Source organism: Zea mays, chromosome 4, assembly GCF_902167145.1.
Source record: "Zea mays cultivar B73 chromosome 4, Zm-B73-REFERENCE-NAM-5.0, whole genome shotgun sequence".
Lineage (NCBI taxonomy): Eukaryota > Viridiplantae > Streptophyta > Magnoliopsida > Poales > Poaceae > Zea > Zea mays.
In genome coordinates, this window is record NC_050099.1 from 188,287,665 (window position 1) to 188,306,968 (window position 19,304).

The 19,304-nt window shown below is 41.9% G+C and overlaps 1 protein-coding gene across 10 annotated transcripts; it reads right to left on the reverse strand.

Annotated features, from left to right (window-relative positions):
* Positions 1 to 9,242: 9,242 nt before the first annotated feature.
* On the reverse strand, positions 9,243 to 15,878 carry LOC103654264 (inactive poly [ADP-ribose] polymerase RCD1). Of its 10 annotated transcripts, none has more exons than XM_035967471.1 (11): positions 15,160 to 15,528; positions 14,336 to 14,433; positions 12,549 to 13,605; positions 12,215 to 12,456; positions 12,055 to 12,134; positions 11,816 to 11,944; positions 11,615 to 11,710; positions 10,796 to 10,883; positions 10,163 to 10,684; positions 9,888 to 10,094; positions 9,243 to 9,725 (listed from the first exon to the last, which is right to left on the reverse strand). In XM_035967471.1, exons 3-11 carry the CDS (start codon positions 13,499 to 13,501, stop codon positions 9,574 to 9,576), a joined length of 2,469 nt encoding a protein of 822 aa, XP_035823364.1. In that variant the 5' UTR covers positions 13,502 to 13,605; positions 14,336 to 14,433; positions 15,160 to 15,528; the 3' UTR covers positions 9,243 to 9,573. The 10 variants fall into 10 exon arrangements, with proteins under 10 accessions (XP_035823364.1, XP_035823362.1, XP_008679320.1 ...); XM_035967469.1 differs by having other exon boundaries at positions 10,163 to 10,717; positions 15,160 to 15,521; XM_008681098.4 differs by lacking the exon at positions 14,336 to 14,433 and having other exon boundaries at positions 15,160 to 15,878.
* Positions 15,879 to 19,304: the final 3,426 nt, after the last annotated feature.

The window sequence follows — 19,304 nt, forward strand, 5'->3', positions numbered from 1 at the left end:
GAGATTCAGATTGAGTGTTGGCAATGCAAGAGGAGCTCAACAACTTCACGAGGAATGAGGTATGGCATCTTGTTCCATGTCCTAACCAAAATGTTGTAGGAACCAAATGGGTATTCCGCAACAAGCAAGATGAGCATGGTGTGGTGACAAGGAACAAAGCCCGACTTGTGGCCAAGGGATATTCACAAGTCAAAGGTTTGGATTTCGGTGAAACCTATGCACCCGTAGCTAGGCTTGAGTCAATTCATATATTACATGCCTATGCTACTTAGCATGACTTGAAGCTTTATCAAATGGACGTGAAAAGTGTCTTCCTCAATGGACCAATCAAGGAAGAGGTCTATGTTGAGCAACCTCCCGGCTTTGAAGATAGTGAGTACCCTAATCACGTTTATAAACTCTCTAAGGCGCTTTATGGGCTCAAACAAGCCCCAAGAGCATGGTATGAATGCCTAAGAGATTTCCTTATCACTAATGGCTTCAAAGTCAGCAAAGCCGATCCTACACTCTTTACTAAAACCATTGCAAATGATTTGTTTGTATGCCAAATTTATGTTGATGATATCATATTTGGGTCTACTAACAAATCTACTTGTGAAGAGTTCAGTAGGATTATGATTCAAAAGTTCGAGATGTCTATGATGTGGGAGTTGAAGTATTTTCTAGGATTTCAAGTGAAGCAACTCCAAGAGTGCACCTTCATCAGCCAAACTAAGTACATTCAAGACATACTTACCAAGTTTGGAATGAAGGATGCCAAGCCCATCAAGACACCCATGGGAACTAACGGGCATCTCGACCTCGACACGGGAGGTAAATCCGTAGATCAAAAGGTATACCAGTCGATGATAGGATCTTTACTCTATTTATGTGCATCTCGACCGGATATTATGCTTTCCGTATGCATGTGTGCAAGGTTCCAAGCCGATCCTAAGGAAGTTCACCTTAGGGTCGTGAAAAGAATCTTGAGATATTTAGTTCATACACCTCAGTTTGGTCTTTGGTACCCCAAGGGATCCACCTTTGATTTAATAGGTTATTCAGATGCTGATTGGGGAGGGTGTAAAATTGATAGAAAGAGCACATCAGGGACTTGTCAGTTTTTGGGAAGATCCCTGGTGTCTTCGGCTTCAAAGATGCAAAATTCAGTAGCTCTCTCTACCGCCGAAGCCGAGTATATTGCCGCAGGCCATTGTTGCACGCAATTGCTTTGGATGAGGCAAACCCTTAGGGACTATGGCTACAAATTTAGCAAAGTCCCTCTCCTATGTGATAATGAGAGTGCAATCCGCATGGCGGATAATCCCGTTGAACACAGCCGCACTAAGCACATAGCCATTCGGTATCACTTTTTAAGGGATCACCAACAAAGGGGGGATATCGAGATTGCTTATGTTAGCACCAAAGAACAATTAGCCGATATCTTTACCAAACCATTAGATGAGAAAACCATTACCAAACTTAGGAATGAGCTAAACATTCTTGATTCTTGGAACTTTGATTGATACTTTGCACACATAGTTCATTTATGTACCTTTGATCATATCTCTGTTATGTCTACGACTAATGTGTTTTCAAGTGAATTCCTATGCTAAGTCGTAGATTGAAAGGGAAATGGAGTCTTCGGCGAAGACAAGGCTTCCACTCCACTCTATCGGTATTGTTTACCCTTCGCCGTCACTCCGCACCGCTCTCCACTTTGGTATAATCTTCACTCTTATTACTAGTACCAATGGGGAGAAAGTAACAAGGGCTCTCAAAAGGCTCCGTTTCGATTAATGCCAAAGGGGGAGAAATATATCCAAAGCAAAAGGACCGCACCACCACCAATTTCAAAAGTTTTTAAAAGAAGTTTTCAATTGGCATCTTATGATGAAAATCTTTTAGACATATTTAAAATTGATATATTTAAAGGAGGATTTTTCAATTGGTATCTAAAATATTTGATCTTCTTTCAATTGGTAAAACCCTCTTGAACACTAAGAGGAGAATTTCAATTCAGGGGGAGTTTTGTTTAAAGTCAAAGGAAAAGCATTTGAGACAGGGGAAGAAAATTTCAAATCTTGAAAATGCTTCTTGCAATCTTATTCATATACCTTTGACTATTTGCAAATGGACTTTGAAAAGATTTTCCAAAAGAATTTGCAAAAACAAACCAAATGGTGCAAATGTGGTCCAAAATGTTAAAAGAAAGAAAGCAATCCATGCATATCTAGTATAAGTAAAAACTGGTTTAATTCCAAGCAACCTTTGCACTTGCCTTATGCAAACTAGTTCAATTTTGCACTTATATATTTTCTTTGGTTTGTGTTGGCATCAATCACCAAAAAGGGGGAGATTGAAAGGGAAATAGGGTCAAACCTTTTCCTAAATGATTTTGGTGGTTGAAATGCCCAACACAAATAATTGGACTAACTAGTTTGCTCTAGATTATATATCTACAGGTGCTAAAGGTTCAACATAAACCAATAAAAATATCTAAGTTAGGGTTCAAAAGAAATGAGCAAAAGAAACCGAAGAGAACCCTGGTCTGGCGCACCGGACTGTCCGGTGTGCCACCGGACAGTGTCCGGTGCACCAGGGACCGTATAGGCTGAACTCTTCACCTTCGGGTTTCTGGAGAGCTGCTCCGCTATAATTCACCGGACTGTCCGGTGGGTCACCGGACTGTCCGGTGTGCCAGCGGAGCAACGACTCCAGCGCAACGGTCGACTCCAACGGACACCTACAAAAGTGCTACAGTGCGCGGACAGTTCGCACAGAGTTAGAGCGGCGCCAGAAGGCGCACCGAACAGTGAACAGTGACTGTCCGGTGTCCCAAGCTGTCAAAGCTCCAACGGTCAAAACTGTCAGAACCCTAACGGTTGGGTGACATGGCTGGCGCACCGGACTGTCCAGTGCGACCATCGACAGATAGCCTCCCCAACGGTTGGTTTGGTGGTTGGGGCTATAAATACCCCGCAACCACCACCACTTCAAATATCCAAGTTTTTCAGACTTCATATTCAATACAAGAGCTAGTGCAATCAATACAAGACACAATTCAATAGAATCAAAGCCTCTCCAAGTCCCAAATCCACTCTAAGCAAATAGTGACTAGAGAGAGTTTTGCTCGTGTTCTTTGAGCTCTTGTTCTTGGATCGCTTTCTTCTTCCCCATTCTTATTCTTCAAAGCACTTGTAATCAAAGCAAGAGAAACCAATTGTGTGGTGGTCCTTGTGGGGTCTAAGTGACCCGTTTGATTGAGAAAAAAGCTCACTCGGTCTAAGTGACCGTTTGAGAGAGGGAAAGGGTTGAAAGAGACCCGATCTTTGTGACCACCTCAATGGGGACTAGGTTTGCAAGAACCGAACCTCGGTAAAACAAATCAGTGTGTCACTCGCTTTATTTCTTGGTTGATTTGTTTTCGCCCTCTCTTTCGGACTTCGATTTTGTTCTAACGCTAACCCCGGCTTGTAGTTGTGCTTAAGTTTGTAAATTTTAGTTTCCGCCTATTCACCCCCTCTAGGCGACTTTCACTTTTCGCCGGTGATCATCTTCCTTTTAGCGTGTTCTCTCGACATCACTTCGAGTTGTTAAACTCTAATGAAGCACCGTGCTCTGATACCAATTGAAAGTCGCCTAGAGAGGGAGAATAGATGAAACCTAAAAATTATAAACTTTGAACACGCACTTTGCCCGGGGTTAGAGTTAGAGATAAATAATATTGAATTTGGAGTGCGGAAGATAGTTCTTCTTGCTATGAGTTGCTCAATCAATGCGGATAACTTTGGAAGCCAACTCAAAACAATATGAGCAAGAGAACTTTAGAGAGAGGGGAGAGGGAAGAAACAAAAGAGTGATGAAGATCAACACAAATGAACACACTTATTTGTTTCCCGAGGTTCGGTTCCAAAGAACCTACTCCCCGTTGAGGAGGCCACAAAGGTCGGGTCTATTCCAACCATTTCCCTCACTCAATGGGTCACTTAGACCGGTCAACTGCTTCTTCTTAATCACACAGGTCACTAAGACCCCGTAAGGATCACCACACACTTAGGTGTCTCTCGCTTGCTTTACAAAACACTTGAGAAGTTTAGAATGAGAAGAAGAAAGCAACCAAGCAACAAAAGAAACACAAATCACCCTCTCTCAAGTCACTAAGCACTTGATTTGATTTTGGAGCTTGGAGAGGATTGAATGCTTTGATTGTGTCTTTGGAGTGTATTCTTTGCTCTTGTATTGAATGAGAAGAGTGAGAAGCTTAGATGGCTTGAATGGAGGTGGTTGGGGGTATTTATAGCCTCCAACCACTTCCTAGTCGTTGACTGACTTTGCTATCGATGGGCACACCGAACAATCCGGTGTTGCACCGGACGCTGCACTCTTCATTGTCCGGTGCGTGCCACGTCAACCGACTGTTGGGGTTTGGAGCTGTTGACCGTTGAAGTCTTCTATCCTCTTGCAGCACCGGACAGTCCGGTGCGTTCTGACTTTGCAGACTGACTTCTGACTTCTATTCTGCTGAATACGCCGCAGTTAGCGCAGTCGACCGTTGGGCGAAGTTGACCGTTGCTCTGTTGTCGCACCGGATAGTCCGGTGGCACACCAGACAGTCCGGTGAATTATAGCGGACGCGCGCTGAGAAAACCTGAGAGCGGCCAGTTCACGAAGGTCTACAGCCAGGGCACCAGACCGTGCCCGGTGCGCCACTGGCTGCACAAATTCTTGTATGCTCCAAACTTTGTAGAATTCTTTCAATTCTTTTTCTTTGTATGTTTATGTTGAACTTTATGCACCTGAGAAAAAATAGCAACTAGGTAAACTAGTTAGTCCATATGGTTTGTGATGGACGTCAAACACCAAAATCAATTATAGAAAATGGTTAAGCCCATTTCCCTTTCAGTGAGTCTGACCAGAGGAGCCCACACGACAACCAAGAGATGACCTTGGTCCACCAGCTCTGTCAGTTGCTCCACGCTTCACATTTTATTATCCTGGGCTCACCTGTCGGGGCCCAGCACCCTTGTACGTGCTCCCCTTAGGCTATAAAAGGGAGGGCACATGCGTTGCAAGGGGATGGACTCTCTCATACTCAACCTCCCTAGGGACAAACACACTCGAACTCCCTCGGAGGCATCTCCATCCAGACCTAAAGCTTTCCCAAGCTCTGAGAAATACAACTCATAGTGGAGTAAGTTATTATGCTCCAGTGATCCAAACCACTCTAAATCCTTATGTGTTCTTGTGTTCATCAGTCTCATCAGGCAAACCCTAGGTAGCCCCCTGTTCTTAGGATTGGGCGGGTGCATTCCGCCACCCGGCTGGAGTTTACTCTCTGACAATATCCTACACTCTTTACAAAAAACAATCAACAAAGACTTATTTGTATGCCAAATCTATGTGAAGAGTCTACTAAAACAATTATCTTTGAGTCTACTAACAAGTCAACTTGTGCAGAGTTTAGTAGGATCATGATACAGAAATTTGAGATGTCCATGACAGGGGAGTTAAAGTATTTCCTCAGATTCCAAATCAAGCAACTCCAGGAAGGCATAACCATACAAAGTATACTCAAGACATTATCAAGAAGTTTAGGATGAAGGATGCCAAGCCCATCAAAACTCCTATGGGGACAAATGGGCATCTCGACCTAGACACAGGAGGTAATTTAGTAGATCAAAAGGTATACCGGTCTATGATAGGAACACTGATTTACTTATGAGCTTCTAGACCAAATATTATGCAATATGTATGCATGTGTGCAAGATTCCAAGCCGACCCTAAGGAATGTCACCTAAGGGCCGTGAAAATAATCTTGAGATATTTAGTTCATACACCTAACTTTGGGCTTTGGTACCCCAAGGGTTCAAACTTTGATCTCTCAGACGTCGATTATGCCGGATGTAAGTTAGATAGAAAGAGTACATTAGAGACTTGTCAGTTTCTGGGGAGCTCCCTGGTGTCTCGGGATTCAAAGAAACAAAACTCAGTAGCTCTATCCATCGTCGAGGCCGAGTATATTGTTATAGGGCATTGTTGTGCACAATTACTCCGAATGAGGCAAACCCTCAGGGACTACGGATACAAGTTGAACAAAGTCCCCCTCCTTTGTGACAATGAGAGTGCAATCCACATGGCGGATAATGCTGTTGAACACAACCGCACAAAGCACATAGGCATCCAGTACCGCTTCCTAAGAGACCACTCACAAAGGGGAGATATCGTAATTGACCATGTTAGCACCCACAAACAGTTAGTCAATATCTTCACCAAGCCCCTTGATGAAATTAGATTCTATGAGCTTAGGAGTGAACTTAATGTACTTCATTCTAGAAACCTTGATTAAAATATTGCACACATTGCTCATTTTATACCTTTGATCATGGCATATCTCTTTCGTTTGGTACAAATGCATATCTCTTATTCTTCTTGTGCCAAGGCTAATACTAATGTGTTTCCAAAGTATAGTTCTGAACTTAGTCTTAGATTGAAAGGGAAATGGAGTTGCAAACAAAGGAACGCTTCCACTGCATATTCTTTCGTTATCAAACACGCTTTGCCCAACTCATATACTTAAATTTGTATCTTTCTTTTAAAGGCCTCTAGATTTTTCGTTTTTTGGTGCTTCATGCCAAAGGGGGAGAAATTACTAGGCCAAAGCAAAAGGACCACACCACCACACCACCCTGTTTTCAAAAAGTTTTAGTCTTCCAAATTGGTACTTTTCTGAGAAAACCCACTTGACAGCTAAGAGGAGTGAAATGTTTTCACACCAAAGGGGGAGAACTTATTCAGGGGGAGCTCTTATTGGCCAAAGGAAAAGCATTTTAAAGGGGGATAATTATTGAAAACTTAGAAATGCTTTCAAAAATTCCATTGTACTTTTGGCCAATTGCAAATAACTTTGAAAAAAACTTTGTCAAAAGATTTGCAAAAACAAGCTAAGTGATGCAAATGTGGTCCAAAATTTCAACTATGACAAAAACATACACATGTACTTATAATTGCTTTCATTTCAGCTACTTATTAACACTTGTCTGAATTGCAAACTAGTTACAATTCTGAATTTTATATTTGATTTGCTTTGTGTTGGCATCAATCACCAAAAAGGGGGAAATTGAAAGGGTAATTGGCTTAACTATTTTCTATAATTGATTTTGGTGCTTGATGACCATCACAACCTTATGGACTAACTAGTTTTACTAGTCTTTGATTCACACGTGCATAAGTCCATTCGATTCAGTTCTAAGTCAGAAGCAGCACAAAACCAACCAAATGGGAGTAAAACTGGAATAGAGGAACTTTGCCTAGTTCCACACCTTGGATATGTTGTATACACCCCCATGAACCTATTTGATACATCTAAGGAGGTTGGTTAGCTCATATTTGCAAAATCACACATTTGGAGCTAGTTTGAGCAAAAACGAGATTCTAAGTTAGAGAAAACCAAAAGTTCAAGAACCATGACTTAGAATAGTTGGATTGTCACTATATATGTTTGTCTAAGTCATAGGAACACCCTCAAAGTTAGTCAAAAGAATTTGGAGAAGATTTGGACAAAAGAAGAAAAACTGGGCTGATACCAGAGGAACTGGATTGGTCCGGTGGCACACCAGACCGTTCGAGCAGAGGGGCTAGACTTGGCCATTTCGCCGCTGGTGCACCGGACCGTCTACACAGAGAGCTTGTAAATCGACACTTTCGGGCTGGGGCACTAGTGGCGCACCAGACCGTCTAACAAGAAGCCAATGGTCGCTGACAAGGCAGAACGGCTACCTGCAACAGTCACTGTGCAAGGTCCGGTGGTGCACCGGACTGACACTATTCAAGGTCCAGTGCACCATCCGACAGACAACTTTTTGCCCAATAACTCCAATGACTCTTTTGGTTGTTAGGGGCTATAAATACCCCCAACTGGCACGTTGATGACAAAAGACTTACTCCAACCTACTACACATTAAGTGCAACCTCTCTAAGCTTCCAAAGACAATCCCATGCCACATTTCATGGATTTCTGTTTAAGAGACATATCGACTTGTGCAATTGAGAGTTGCGAGTTCTTACGTTCTTGATTCGAGTTATATTCTTACTTCCTCATTCTCTTGATTGTAAAGCGAGGCGAGAGACTCCGTTCTTCGTGTGGAGATCCTTGCGGAACTTGGTATCCCTAAGATAGTCACGAAAACTCATCTGGTCTTCATGACTGTATGAGAGAGGGAAAGGGTTGAAAGAGACTCATCCTACGTGGACTCCTCAATGAGGAGTACGTTCCTTGGAACCAAACCTCGGGAAGCAAATTGCCCGCATCATTGTGTTGATCCTCATTTGCGATTTAGTTCTTCTCTCCCTCCTCTCTCTAGTTCTCTCGCTTGCACTTGATTCCATATCAATTAAGTTGCTCCCCAAAGTAATTTGCAATTATTTAAGCAACTTGTGCAAATAGAACTCTTTCCTTCGCACTACAATCGTTTCTATTCTCGTTCTCACACTAACACGGGGTTGAAGTTGTGTTTAAATTTGTAAATTTCAGGTTTCACCTATTCATCCCTCTCTAGGCTACTTTCAGTCGTTACTCTCACAGATAGACCGTGAAAACCACCCAAGCCCCTGTTAATGGACTGTTATCCCACATATGGGCCATGAGAAACCACATAAACCCAACTCAACAGGAGGTCGCACGCATAAATTTGAGACTAACCTTACCAGACTACATGCATCTTAGTGTTCAAAAATAAACATTAATTATATTTAAATAAATATCTCAATACCTATTTATATGATATATAAAAACTGTAGCAAAGTACGGACAACCTAATCTTCTAATTATGGCCGGCCGACTGGGAGCTGAGCAGGGCCATACAACATAATGGAAACTGTCTAACAATTAGGACACAAAATTAGACTCAAAAAGTAGTTACAGTTTTGTGCCCAGATGTAAGTAATTAGGACCGGGAGTACTGTTTTAGGACTAGTTTGCAAACCCTATTTTTTTCAAGTGATTTCTATTTTTTAAACAAAGAAAAATTAGTTTATTTTTAACAAAAAAATAGTTTATTTTTTCTTAGGAAAATAAGAATCCCTTGAAAAAATAGAGTTGCTAAACTAACCCTTATAATTTAAAATGTATGATATCCTTGAGGTATGTTCCACTGCAAACTCAACCACTCTGAAAACCATTCAACTTAACTGCACAAGTACATTTTTTAAAGGAATAAGGGCAAGCTTTTGCATTACAGTCAACAACGACTAATAAAAGTAAATGGAGGGAGTAAATTAACATTTTATTATTGAATACACGATACAGTTTAGAGCATGTAGTAAAAGAAAAGATTATAGCACTCATAATAATGCAAGTATACCTCAGATAATTTACATGTAGAGAACATAACAAGGGTGAATATTCCTTTTATAAAAACTAATTATTAACCAAAACATTTGCTGCCAAGCAACATATAGGGGACTGGCCACCAACAGCAACCGTACGCACTGGGGATCAGAGTCGACGGGGATGATTCCTGTACATAGAAACATGTACAGTAGAGAAAAAGGATCTGATCCAACGGGAACTACACTGCTGCTGCTGCTGCTCCTCTAACGCCCGCCCTTCTCCCGCAGAGTTGATAGTGCGACAAGGGCGCTCGCTGCCCCGGTAACATGGCTGCTAGCGTCAAGACTTGGTACAGATGATTTACTCTGCGAGCCAGTTACTAGTGCTGCCTGCTCTTTCTTGGCCTCCCCACTTCCTGCCGCCACCACACACCAGGCATTAGCGACGGTTAGTAAATGATGAACTAAAGCTAGTCAGTTTTGTTTAGGAGCATCACAGGCCCTTTGTGGCGGCGGCGACTGTTTTTCTGACATCATATTATCAACTATCGCAGATTCATGGTGCTTTGGAATTTTACCTGATGCTGGACCATCATGGGTATGGCCATTTGGTGCGATACCCAGTGCTAGAGAATCACAGCTCTTGATGCTCATATCAGCTATCACAGGTTCATGCAGCTTTGGCGTTTTACTTGGTGCTAGACCACCATTGCCTTTTGGCTCCTTCACACTCGGTGCCAGAGAATCATGGCCCTCGATCTTCATGGACCGTGATTTTCCCAGGCCTGCACAGAAATGACAACTTCAATGATGCATACTTGATAGGCAGCAATTGCCTTGCACAGAGGCTTACCCGCTGGAGGCATGGCAACGAGTGTCGAACTGGCCTGGCATTTTACTAAATCACGCAGTGCTGGGCTTCGTGGCGCAATACCCAGCGAAAGGAACTTCTGGCCTTCAGGTGTCATTCTTGGTGCAGAATTTACTTGTTTCACGCCTGTACTTTCGGAATTTCCAAGTGACAAGCTTGGTACAGCAGATTCATAGCCCCTAGGAGTGACACCTGGGGCAGAAACTCCATTGGTTTGGGAGGTATTAGCTTGCGCTAGAGAAGCATAACCGCCAGGAGATGAAGAGCTTCCACAAATTGTCCTCAAAAGCCCATCACGAGCTATAGGTGTCACTCTTCCTACAAAAGAATCTTGATTTTTGGCACATGGGGTTGCAGAGCTTCCAGGTGGCACAATCTGTACAGGAGGATCTCTGCGCTTGGGTTCCACACTTGTAGAAGCCCCACGCATGGCAACAGCAGAACTAGATGTTTCTGGCACACCACTTGGTGCCGGACAATCTTGACCATTGGGCACCATATCCGCTGCAAGGGTTTCACATCCTTTGGTGCTAAGAACTGTGGATTGTTCAGACACACCATTTGGTGCATGTGAATCAACATGGTTAACACTAAGAGTTAATGAAAAAACTCCACCTGCCTTATCCAAGGATAATTTTCCTGGTGCTGCCATTACAGAATCACTAGACACTGCTTCAACAGAAGGCCTGTACCATAATGATGGCTGCAACAGAAGCCAATAACAAAGTGACGCTAGATGCCAGTAAGAAAAAAAATGTAGTGTACATATCATGCCTGAGAAGAGTAAAGAAAATATTATACAACAGCTGGACAAACAGGTTATTTCATACCATTACAAACCGCTCACTCATGAAGTCTAATCAAGTGGAGCAGGGGAAGAAAGGCTTGTGACCAGACCAATGAACCATTGGTTTGACACCCCTAACTGTAACAACTTATCTTTGCACATAACCACTAGTGCTCGAGAGGCATGAAGCTGATTGATATTTTCCTATCAACCTAGCTTACCATGAACCATAAAAAATCAACTATTAGAAATGTTAAAAGCAGATACTAAGCACATAACAGCCTTGCTATGACTAATTTGTATGGTAACAGTTGCATATCCATACTATTCACAAGGCACGGATCAAATTCCTTTGCTTCAAAAAGTATACAGGTTTGTGTTTGAAAAATGAAAAGAAGCCTTCTGTTATGTAGCCAGCCTCAAGCACTTGCCTACCAAATTATGACAGAATGGATTTTATGTTCTACATGCAATCCGCATTTAATACACAAACCCTTTAACAGGTTATTACAGTGAAATTGGGAACCAAAACATGTTGTGAAGTCCTTCCTATAGAGCTTGCAAGGAGAAGAACCAACACAAGCCTTGAAAGGGATCCTCCTCGGATTTGACATGAAACAAGAAAATGCATGCAACTGCAAACTTACACAGTAATGAAGCTTCTTCAAGGCCTCCAAAAGTACTTTCTCTCCAACTACAATTATCATTTTCTTCACCATTTCTTCACGGGTAATTATGCTTTCCTGTCAGGTGAAAAGAATGAAACAGTGTTTAGCACACACCATACAAACCAAGAAAAATACCTACCTTACCTACAAGTACTACATAACTTTTCAAGCTGATATTACCTTCAGCTCTTCATAATGATGGAAGATTAACTCCCTTGCCACAGATGATATATTGTCTTGAATAACTGCAAACAGAACTCTGAATGATATCCATGGGGAAGTTGGTCCTTCACCTGTTTCACACATTACCTGCAAACAGATAGTTTCGTCAGATAAATGGGATACTACCGTACACCAAATCTAAAACATTTGTTGTTACAAGATGCACCGGGGGGGTAACAAGATTCAGGCTGGCTCACAGGTTGAAGTGTACAAATGTCCGTGCCAAGTTCTTTTAGTGATGGATTAAACCATAAACCTTTCAGGTCAAGCAAATAATCTGAAAATAAGGGCACCAAATAAAATATTAAGACTAACTTTCTGAATATTACATGATAAAGGCACTATTAATCATCTTACTTCGAACTTTTGGGGCAAGCTTGAAACTAACAAGATATTCTAAACGGATGTGAGTGCTTAGATGTGATGGCCACATCACATAACACTTGGGGTTTGAACAATCATCAACACCAGAATCATATATCTCACTGCTTGGAAAAGACTCTTGGGATCCAGGTTCAACAGCTTCTACATTGCCCAATATCATACGGCACAGCAACATATACTGCACTCCTTTTTCGTCAACATCACAAAGACCGACACTGAAACAAATTAAAATGCGACGTAAATATAATAATATTATATTAAGCAATACAAAACAGTAATCATGAAAACAGGGCAAAAGAAAACACACCTGGTAAAGGCTCGATTTTCAGGTGAAAGATATACACCAGCACTCAAACCAGCTTTCTCAACAGGATTTGCAGTAGTACCCAAACCATTAATGAGAATCCTAACTATGTCACTCTTCCTAGATCCTAGCCAGCCATACTTAACATTTGCATCACCACGTGCTTCTTTAGTTGACTTCATCTGTCTTTCAAAAGCTTCAAATCTACATTGTGCGGTGATATCGTTTGGAGAGTAGCGGTGGACATGAAGTATGTTATTTGGTGTTGCAAACGGGTTCATACCAGAGAGAAAAAGGTCCTGGACAAATAGAAACCCTTCGCTACCTCTTTCCACAGATGTGATCTTCTTGCGCAAGACATCCACAGTTGAAGGTTTTTGAGGGACTGGTGGACTAGATTCAAGAACAACTTGCTTGACCACTTCAGGTGGAGAACTCGTGACCTTATCTAACATTATTCCTTGTGCAGTGTTATTAACATTGCCAGAATCCTGTTTGGGCATTTCATCACTTTCCTCATCAAAGAACAGAGAAGGAAAGAAACGCTTGCCAGTGTCATCAAACCAGGCAACAGACCGCTGCTTTCTGGTTTTCAGGTTGACCAGGGTCATTGATAAGAAATCAACAAGGATTGGTTCATCATCCATCACAGAGACAACACTTGATTTATTTCCTTTAAATTCATCGATGAGGGAATTCATTATTTGCTCTGGAAAATTGTGCCACGAACCTTTTTTGTAATACATGACACGGTTTGGCGCTCCACTCTTCAGGAAATTCACACAATCATTGGCAAGATTAGGTCGAGTGCAGCAACAGTTGCAGCGTTTAGCAAATGAATCAGATGAGGGCTCATTCTCAGATTTGACACGGCGAGATTTGCAGTCTTTTGACAGGCAGTCATCAACAAGCTTTCGCTTCAAGCACAGAGAATTGGATTCTTGTGGAGATGCCATGAGAACCCTTGCTTCTAACTCCAAACAGATACTGAAACAAGAAAACTAAGCCCTAATATATATACAAGTTACAGGTCTCCATTCATATCGACATCTCAGAGGTCCTGTATAAGATAATGAATGAATTTATCTCAAGCAAAAAACACAGTTCAGTATTCTAGAAGTTGGAGAAATGATAAAATGGATCATTAGTAACAGTGACGCTAGCATTCATAACACAAAAACTAAGTGGACAAGGAAGTTCAGTTGCATATAGCAAACATCAACCATACAAATAAAGGGTCTAATTAAGTTGTTTTTAAAATAATGAACATCACAAATCTGAGCATCAGGCAGTGTGGCTACGATTCTTTTATCCTAAAAAGGATCCCAAACAGCTATATCAACTCCACAATTAGTTGTTGAAATTTGGCCCAGGAACAAGCTGATGATTCAATCTCTGCAAGCAATATTAAGCCATGCCAATTTAAAGCTCATATGGCATTTCGATAAAGGTTGTAAGACTATATGGTGCACAGACCAATAACTGCTTCCAGAGCAATAATTCATTTTCCATGTGTTAAACATAACACAGCAAGCGCTTCAAAACTTGTCATCAAAAAAATCAAATCTGCTCTGATGATACTTACATCATTTACTGTCAACTCAGCAAGTGGAACATGTGAACAAAATTCGAGCTAATAGAAGTAACACACAGAAACGACAAGTCTAGCAGTTCTTTTTGTGCATCCGTTGCATGATATTATGCAGGCCTTACAATATTCATCTATGCACAAACAAATCAAACGAAACTCTGAAGGAAATGGAGAAGAGATCGCTGGCATTAAACATTACCGGATCAGGTGAAATGGAGAAGAGACCACTGGCATTTCAGCCTTGCTTCTCCTCCCGGGGCCTTAAAAAACCAGATAGAGGGTTCCATTTTGTACTGACTGCGTGTTTAAGTGAAAATATATAGACACATGAAAGACTCTGTTTCGAAACAAAGTTTCAGTCGAACAACGATCAATTTATACCCATAAATGGGAATGCTAAATCTGTGATTACGCGATTTGAACTAGAAACCCCTCGCAATATTTTTTCTCTTTTTGGACTCAACCACAAAGGATTCGTCTAAACCAATTAACAAACTCTTGCTTCGATTTTCTGGGGTACCTTTCAAGTGTACCAATAAATACTTTGCTAGTAAGGAATCAAATGCTGGAGAATACTTTTCTAATAGATACTCGAATGAAAAATTTTGATACCACAGTCCTTGCAACTCCCCTTGTCGGATCCTTATCAAAAGCTCAATTTTGTACTGGATCAGGGCATCCTATTAGTAAACCCGTTTGGACTGATTTATCAGATTGGGATATTCTTGATCGTTTTGGTCGGATATGTAGAAATATTTTTCATTATCATAGTGGATCTTGGTAGGTGAAACGAGCAGCACCAATGCACATGCATAACTGTATATTAACTTGGAATGGACAACAGGAACAAATGAGAAGATAAGTGTTGGTATGCTTTGTACAATAAGAAGAGGTAAGAAGCCAACTTTTGCTAAGACTGATACCAAAAAAAAACAAGTGGCAATACCGTGGGACACCACAGAACAATCTATATTACATGGATTTCGCAGATGACATGGGAGAAGTGAGTAGGCGAGTGCTTACGAAGGGAGTGAGGTGGGATTTGAGATGCCCCTTTTGGGAGCGTCGGCTGAGTGGTAGAAGCGGGAGGAGGTCTCGAGGGCTGGTGACTCCCTCTCTCACGCCCCCAGTGCTCTTCTACGACCGACAGCGCCGAGGATGCTAGGGTTTGGGGGTACTGGCTGCCTAACCTGCGGAGCAAGGCGGGCGAGGCGACGAGGTTCTGGCTGGTGGGGCGACTGGGCGATGTGAATCCGGCGGTGAGGTGGCACCGGGCGGCGAGGTGTCGGGGTCAGGATAGACGACACCGGCGGTGGCGGTGGCGGTGGCGAGGGGTATCAAATCCTCTAACGTCGACCAGGCTGAGCAGTCAAGCGATCTGCGCCGTCCAAGGGGCCAGCCATCTCACAGAATATCTAGCAGGCCATACGACAGAACTCGAGGGCCCAAGTAGGCCCATAACACCAACGCCGCCTCTCCCGCGAGCACATGCGTCGGCCTCCCTTCTCTTCTTCCTCCCTCGGCGCCTCGTCGTTCCGGATGCCGCGCGGCGCCACGCCACCAAGGTAGGCCGGTTTCCCGTGCGTCCAGCTGTGTGGTGCCCCACGCCACCAAGGTAGGCCGAGTGAGGAAGAAGAGAAGGGAGGCCGACGCATGTGCTCGCGGGAGAAATGAAAATCTAACTTTAGGAGATAGTTAATCAGTTGAATACCCCGTGTTCCTTCATCCTCTGAATCGATAAATACAGACTACACATAAATAAATAAAAACTATTTAAGAGTTGTGTGCACCTAGAACCGCATCTACTAAGTATTAACAAAATTCTTTAAGATTACTAATCCTCAACAACAGTCCATGAAACTACAACATATGAAACTAGGACTCGATTAATTGCAATTGAAACACCCGCTCAAAATGAAAGACCCGCTCAAAATGAAGTGGATGCCCTTGTTGCAAAACTGGAGCTAGGACTCGATTGAAAACAGATCAAAAGCACTAGTAGAACATCAAGATGCTGTGAAACTAAAAACAGATAAACAAAAACTTTAAAATTATCTAGTGAATTTCACCGCTCTTTGGCATCAGTCTGGACTAGAACATTAGTATTGCAAACCTTGGGTCATGGCTACGTGGTATTGCATTGCAGACTATTTCCATAATCTAGGGTCAAATCAAATCACATACAGTAAAATATTTAGAAAGATAGAATATCTCCCATAAAAAACAGATCTATCTTGTAGATCCATCTTATAATAAACGATTATGTCTTATCCTTATAGATTCATCTTGTCCTAATAAGCATACTAATCCCACACTAGAATAGCAGTCATGATCTAATCCAAAATCTATTAGATCTCATCCCATCTAAGCTAGTCATACCAATCTAATCTAGATCACATCTAAGTTAATGTGATATATTGGGACCTGATCTAATCTAAATAATTTACTTAACAGGTTAGTCAATCCTGGTGAAATGGAGTAGACCCTACTCCTATAAACACATTTTAAACAAATTTGGTGACTTAGACCAACTCGGCCATGAACAAACGAGTTAACCAACATATTCGTGATAACCATCCATTCCAACAACCTAACGTCAAACCAGATCTTGACCCACTTAATGTAGTCTATCCCACTCGCAGCTATCTTAGTCATATGTCCCTAACTCAGATGGAGACACCAAGACCGAAGAAGGGATGAATCGGCCTCGACAAGGAAGTGATCCTCCACATCAAACGAAGGAGAGAAGTCAACTCAGATCTCTAGATGCGTCAAGGACCAACACCCAAGATGGAGTCTTACCTTGCCCTAATCTTTCTTACTATCCTTGCTCTAACCACATCTCATTATTCCTAGGTGGTCTTACATAAAAGATGCTTATGCTTCCCAAATAACCTACTAATTATTGGAAAAGAAAACTTTTTGGAACCAATTTTTTTAAAAGTTAAAACTACACATAGAACTTTATGCATCCCTTTCTTACTGATCTCGAGGACTAGATTATTTTTAATGGGGTAGAATTTATAACACCTCAAAATCATATTTTGGGTAATCTGATAAAATTCTCCGATAAATTTAAATTAAAATGACTTTCAATCAGAACTTTGTTCCCTTTGGAATTACATCTATTGAACCAAATATGGTTCCTAATAAATAAAAGTATCCCTATATGATTTTAGTTATTTCTTTATTGGAAAATATACTTATAAGTACTATTCAAAAGGATTTTGTTGGGACTATGCTTCGACGCCGAAGGTCTTGTAGGAAGAAGCAGTTTCAGCTGAAGCTGTTCGCGTGAGATGACCGAAGGTTCCTCTTCATGAAGCTTCGGAATTACAAACCGACTTAAGAGTAGAATGACCCTCTAGTCCATAAATGCTTAGGTCGCTGTTGTAATCCCTTATGAGGGGCATAATTGTAATTCCTCACAGGCTGTGTCCCGTGCTTATAAATAGTGAACAGTATTCCCTTACTGATCACGCATCCCGGTATTTGCAATCGCATTATTCGGGAACCAACTTTTACCAAGGCAAAGGTATAATTGTATTCAACACTTAAATACACTAAATGGATATAATATGGTTTATTCATGTTTCATTTACCTTTGATATTCCATATTTTATGTCATCTTATACAATCTGTTAGAATTCAATTACGAAGATTTAACCTTCGTGATTGTATTGCCGTCAACCTTCGTCCAAGGCCCATTAATCCTCAAGAGAATAATGCTTCGTTGGACGAAGAACATTATCATTTAACATTTTATGTTGCCTTGTTCTTAATTCATAGCATTTGAGAACGAGTCCCCAACATTGGCGCCCACCTCCGGTGAACTCACTTCCACTTTTTTGAGCTGATGGCTTCGTTCAACGATCAAGCTGGAGTTGCTTCGGCCCCGAAGCTGGTGCTCCCGATAACAGGTGGTTCGTGCTCAGAACCAGTCAACAAAAAGCAGAAGAAAGAGGCACAGAGAAGGGTACAACATGTTGGAGTGCAGGGACCTTTCATCAAGTCAAGGTGGTCCCACATTCCAATCACCTTCTCCCAGGAGGACCTTCAGCTCAAGGATTTTCCTCATAACGATGCTATGGTTATTTCTTGCGTTATCAAAGGGTTTCTGGTCCACAATGTCTTGGTTGATACAGGCAGTGCAGCTGATATCATATTTGATAAGGCCTTCAGACAAATGCAAGAGCCAGAAGATAAGATTCATGATGCTACACACCCTCTCTGTGGCTTCGGAGGAAGACAGATTGTAGCACTAGGGCAAGATCACCATGCCAGTGACCTTCGGATTCATCAACAACACCAGAACTGAACAAGTTGTGTTTGACATTGTTGACATGGAATACCCTTACAATGCAATTATTGGTCGTGGCACCCTCAATGCTTTCGAAGCAATTCTTCATCCTGCTTACCTTTGCATGAAGATACCTTCGGATCAAGGACCCATTGCTATTCATGGAAGTCAGGAAGCTGCCAGAAGGGCCGAGGGAAACTGGACTGACTCAAAAGCAATCCATAACATAGATGGAGCTGAAGCTTGTGAACAGTACAGATTCAGAAGGGAGAAAGCAGCTTCAGCAGATCAGCCGAAGCCCATGCTCTTATGTGAGGACATAGCAGAGCAGAAGGTGCTGTTGGCTCTCAATTATCCGAAGAACAGGAGAAAACCTTGATAAGGTTTTTGTTCAACAACAAAGATGTTTTTGCATGGTCAGCCAATGATCTTTGCGGAGTTAACATGGATGTTATTGAACATTCGCTCAATGTTGACCCATCCTTCAGACCCAGAAAGCAGAGGCTTCGGAAAATGTCTGATGACAAGGCCGAAGGTGCTCGTAATGAAGTCAAAAGACTCCTCAGTGCAGGAGTTATCAGAGAAGTAAAGTACCCAGAATGGCTAGCTAACACTGTTATGGTAAAAAAGGCCAATGGCAAATGGCGAATGTGTATCGATTTTACAGATCTCAACAAGGTCTGTCCGAAGGACGAATTCCCATTGCCAAGGATAGACTCTTTAGTTGATGCAGCAGCTTCGTCAGAGCTTATGAGTCTTCTCGATTGTTATTCAGGCTATCATCAAATTTGGATGAAGAAGGAGGATGAGCCGAAGACCAGTTTCATAACCCCTAGTGGAACATATTGTTACCTTCGGATGCCTGAGG

Bases quoted from the DNA above. Each gene is read 5' to 3' on its own strand.
- LOC103654264 (XM_008681094.3), bottom strand. From the start codon at position 13,501: ATGGCATCTCCACAAGAATCCAATTCTCTGTGCTTGAAGCGAAAGCTT. The intron at 12,457-12,548 runs GTGTGTTTTCTT...AATTTGTTTCAG, and splicing joins GAAAATCGAGCCTTTACCAG to TGTCGGTCTTTGTGATGTTG. The intron at 10,095-10,162 runs GTAAGCCTCTGT...ATTTCTGTGCAG, and splicing joins CGTTGCCATGCCTCCAGCGG to GCCTGGGAAAATCACGGTCC.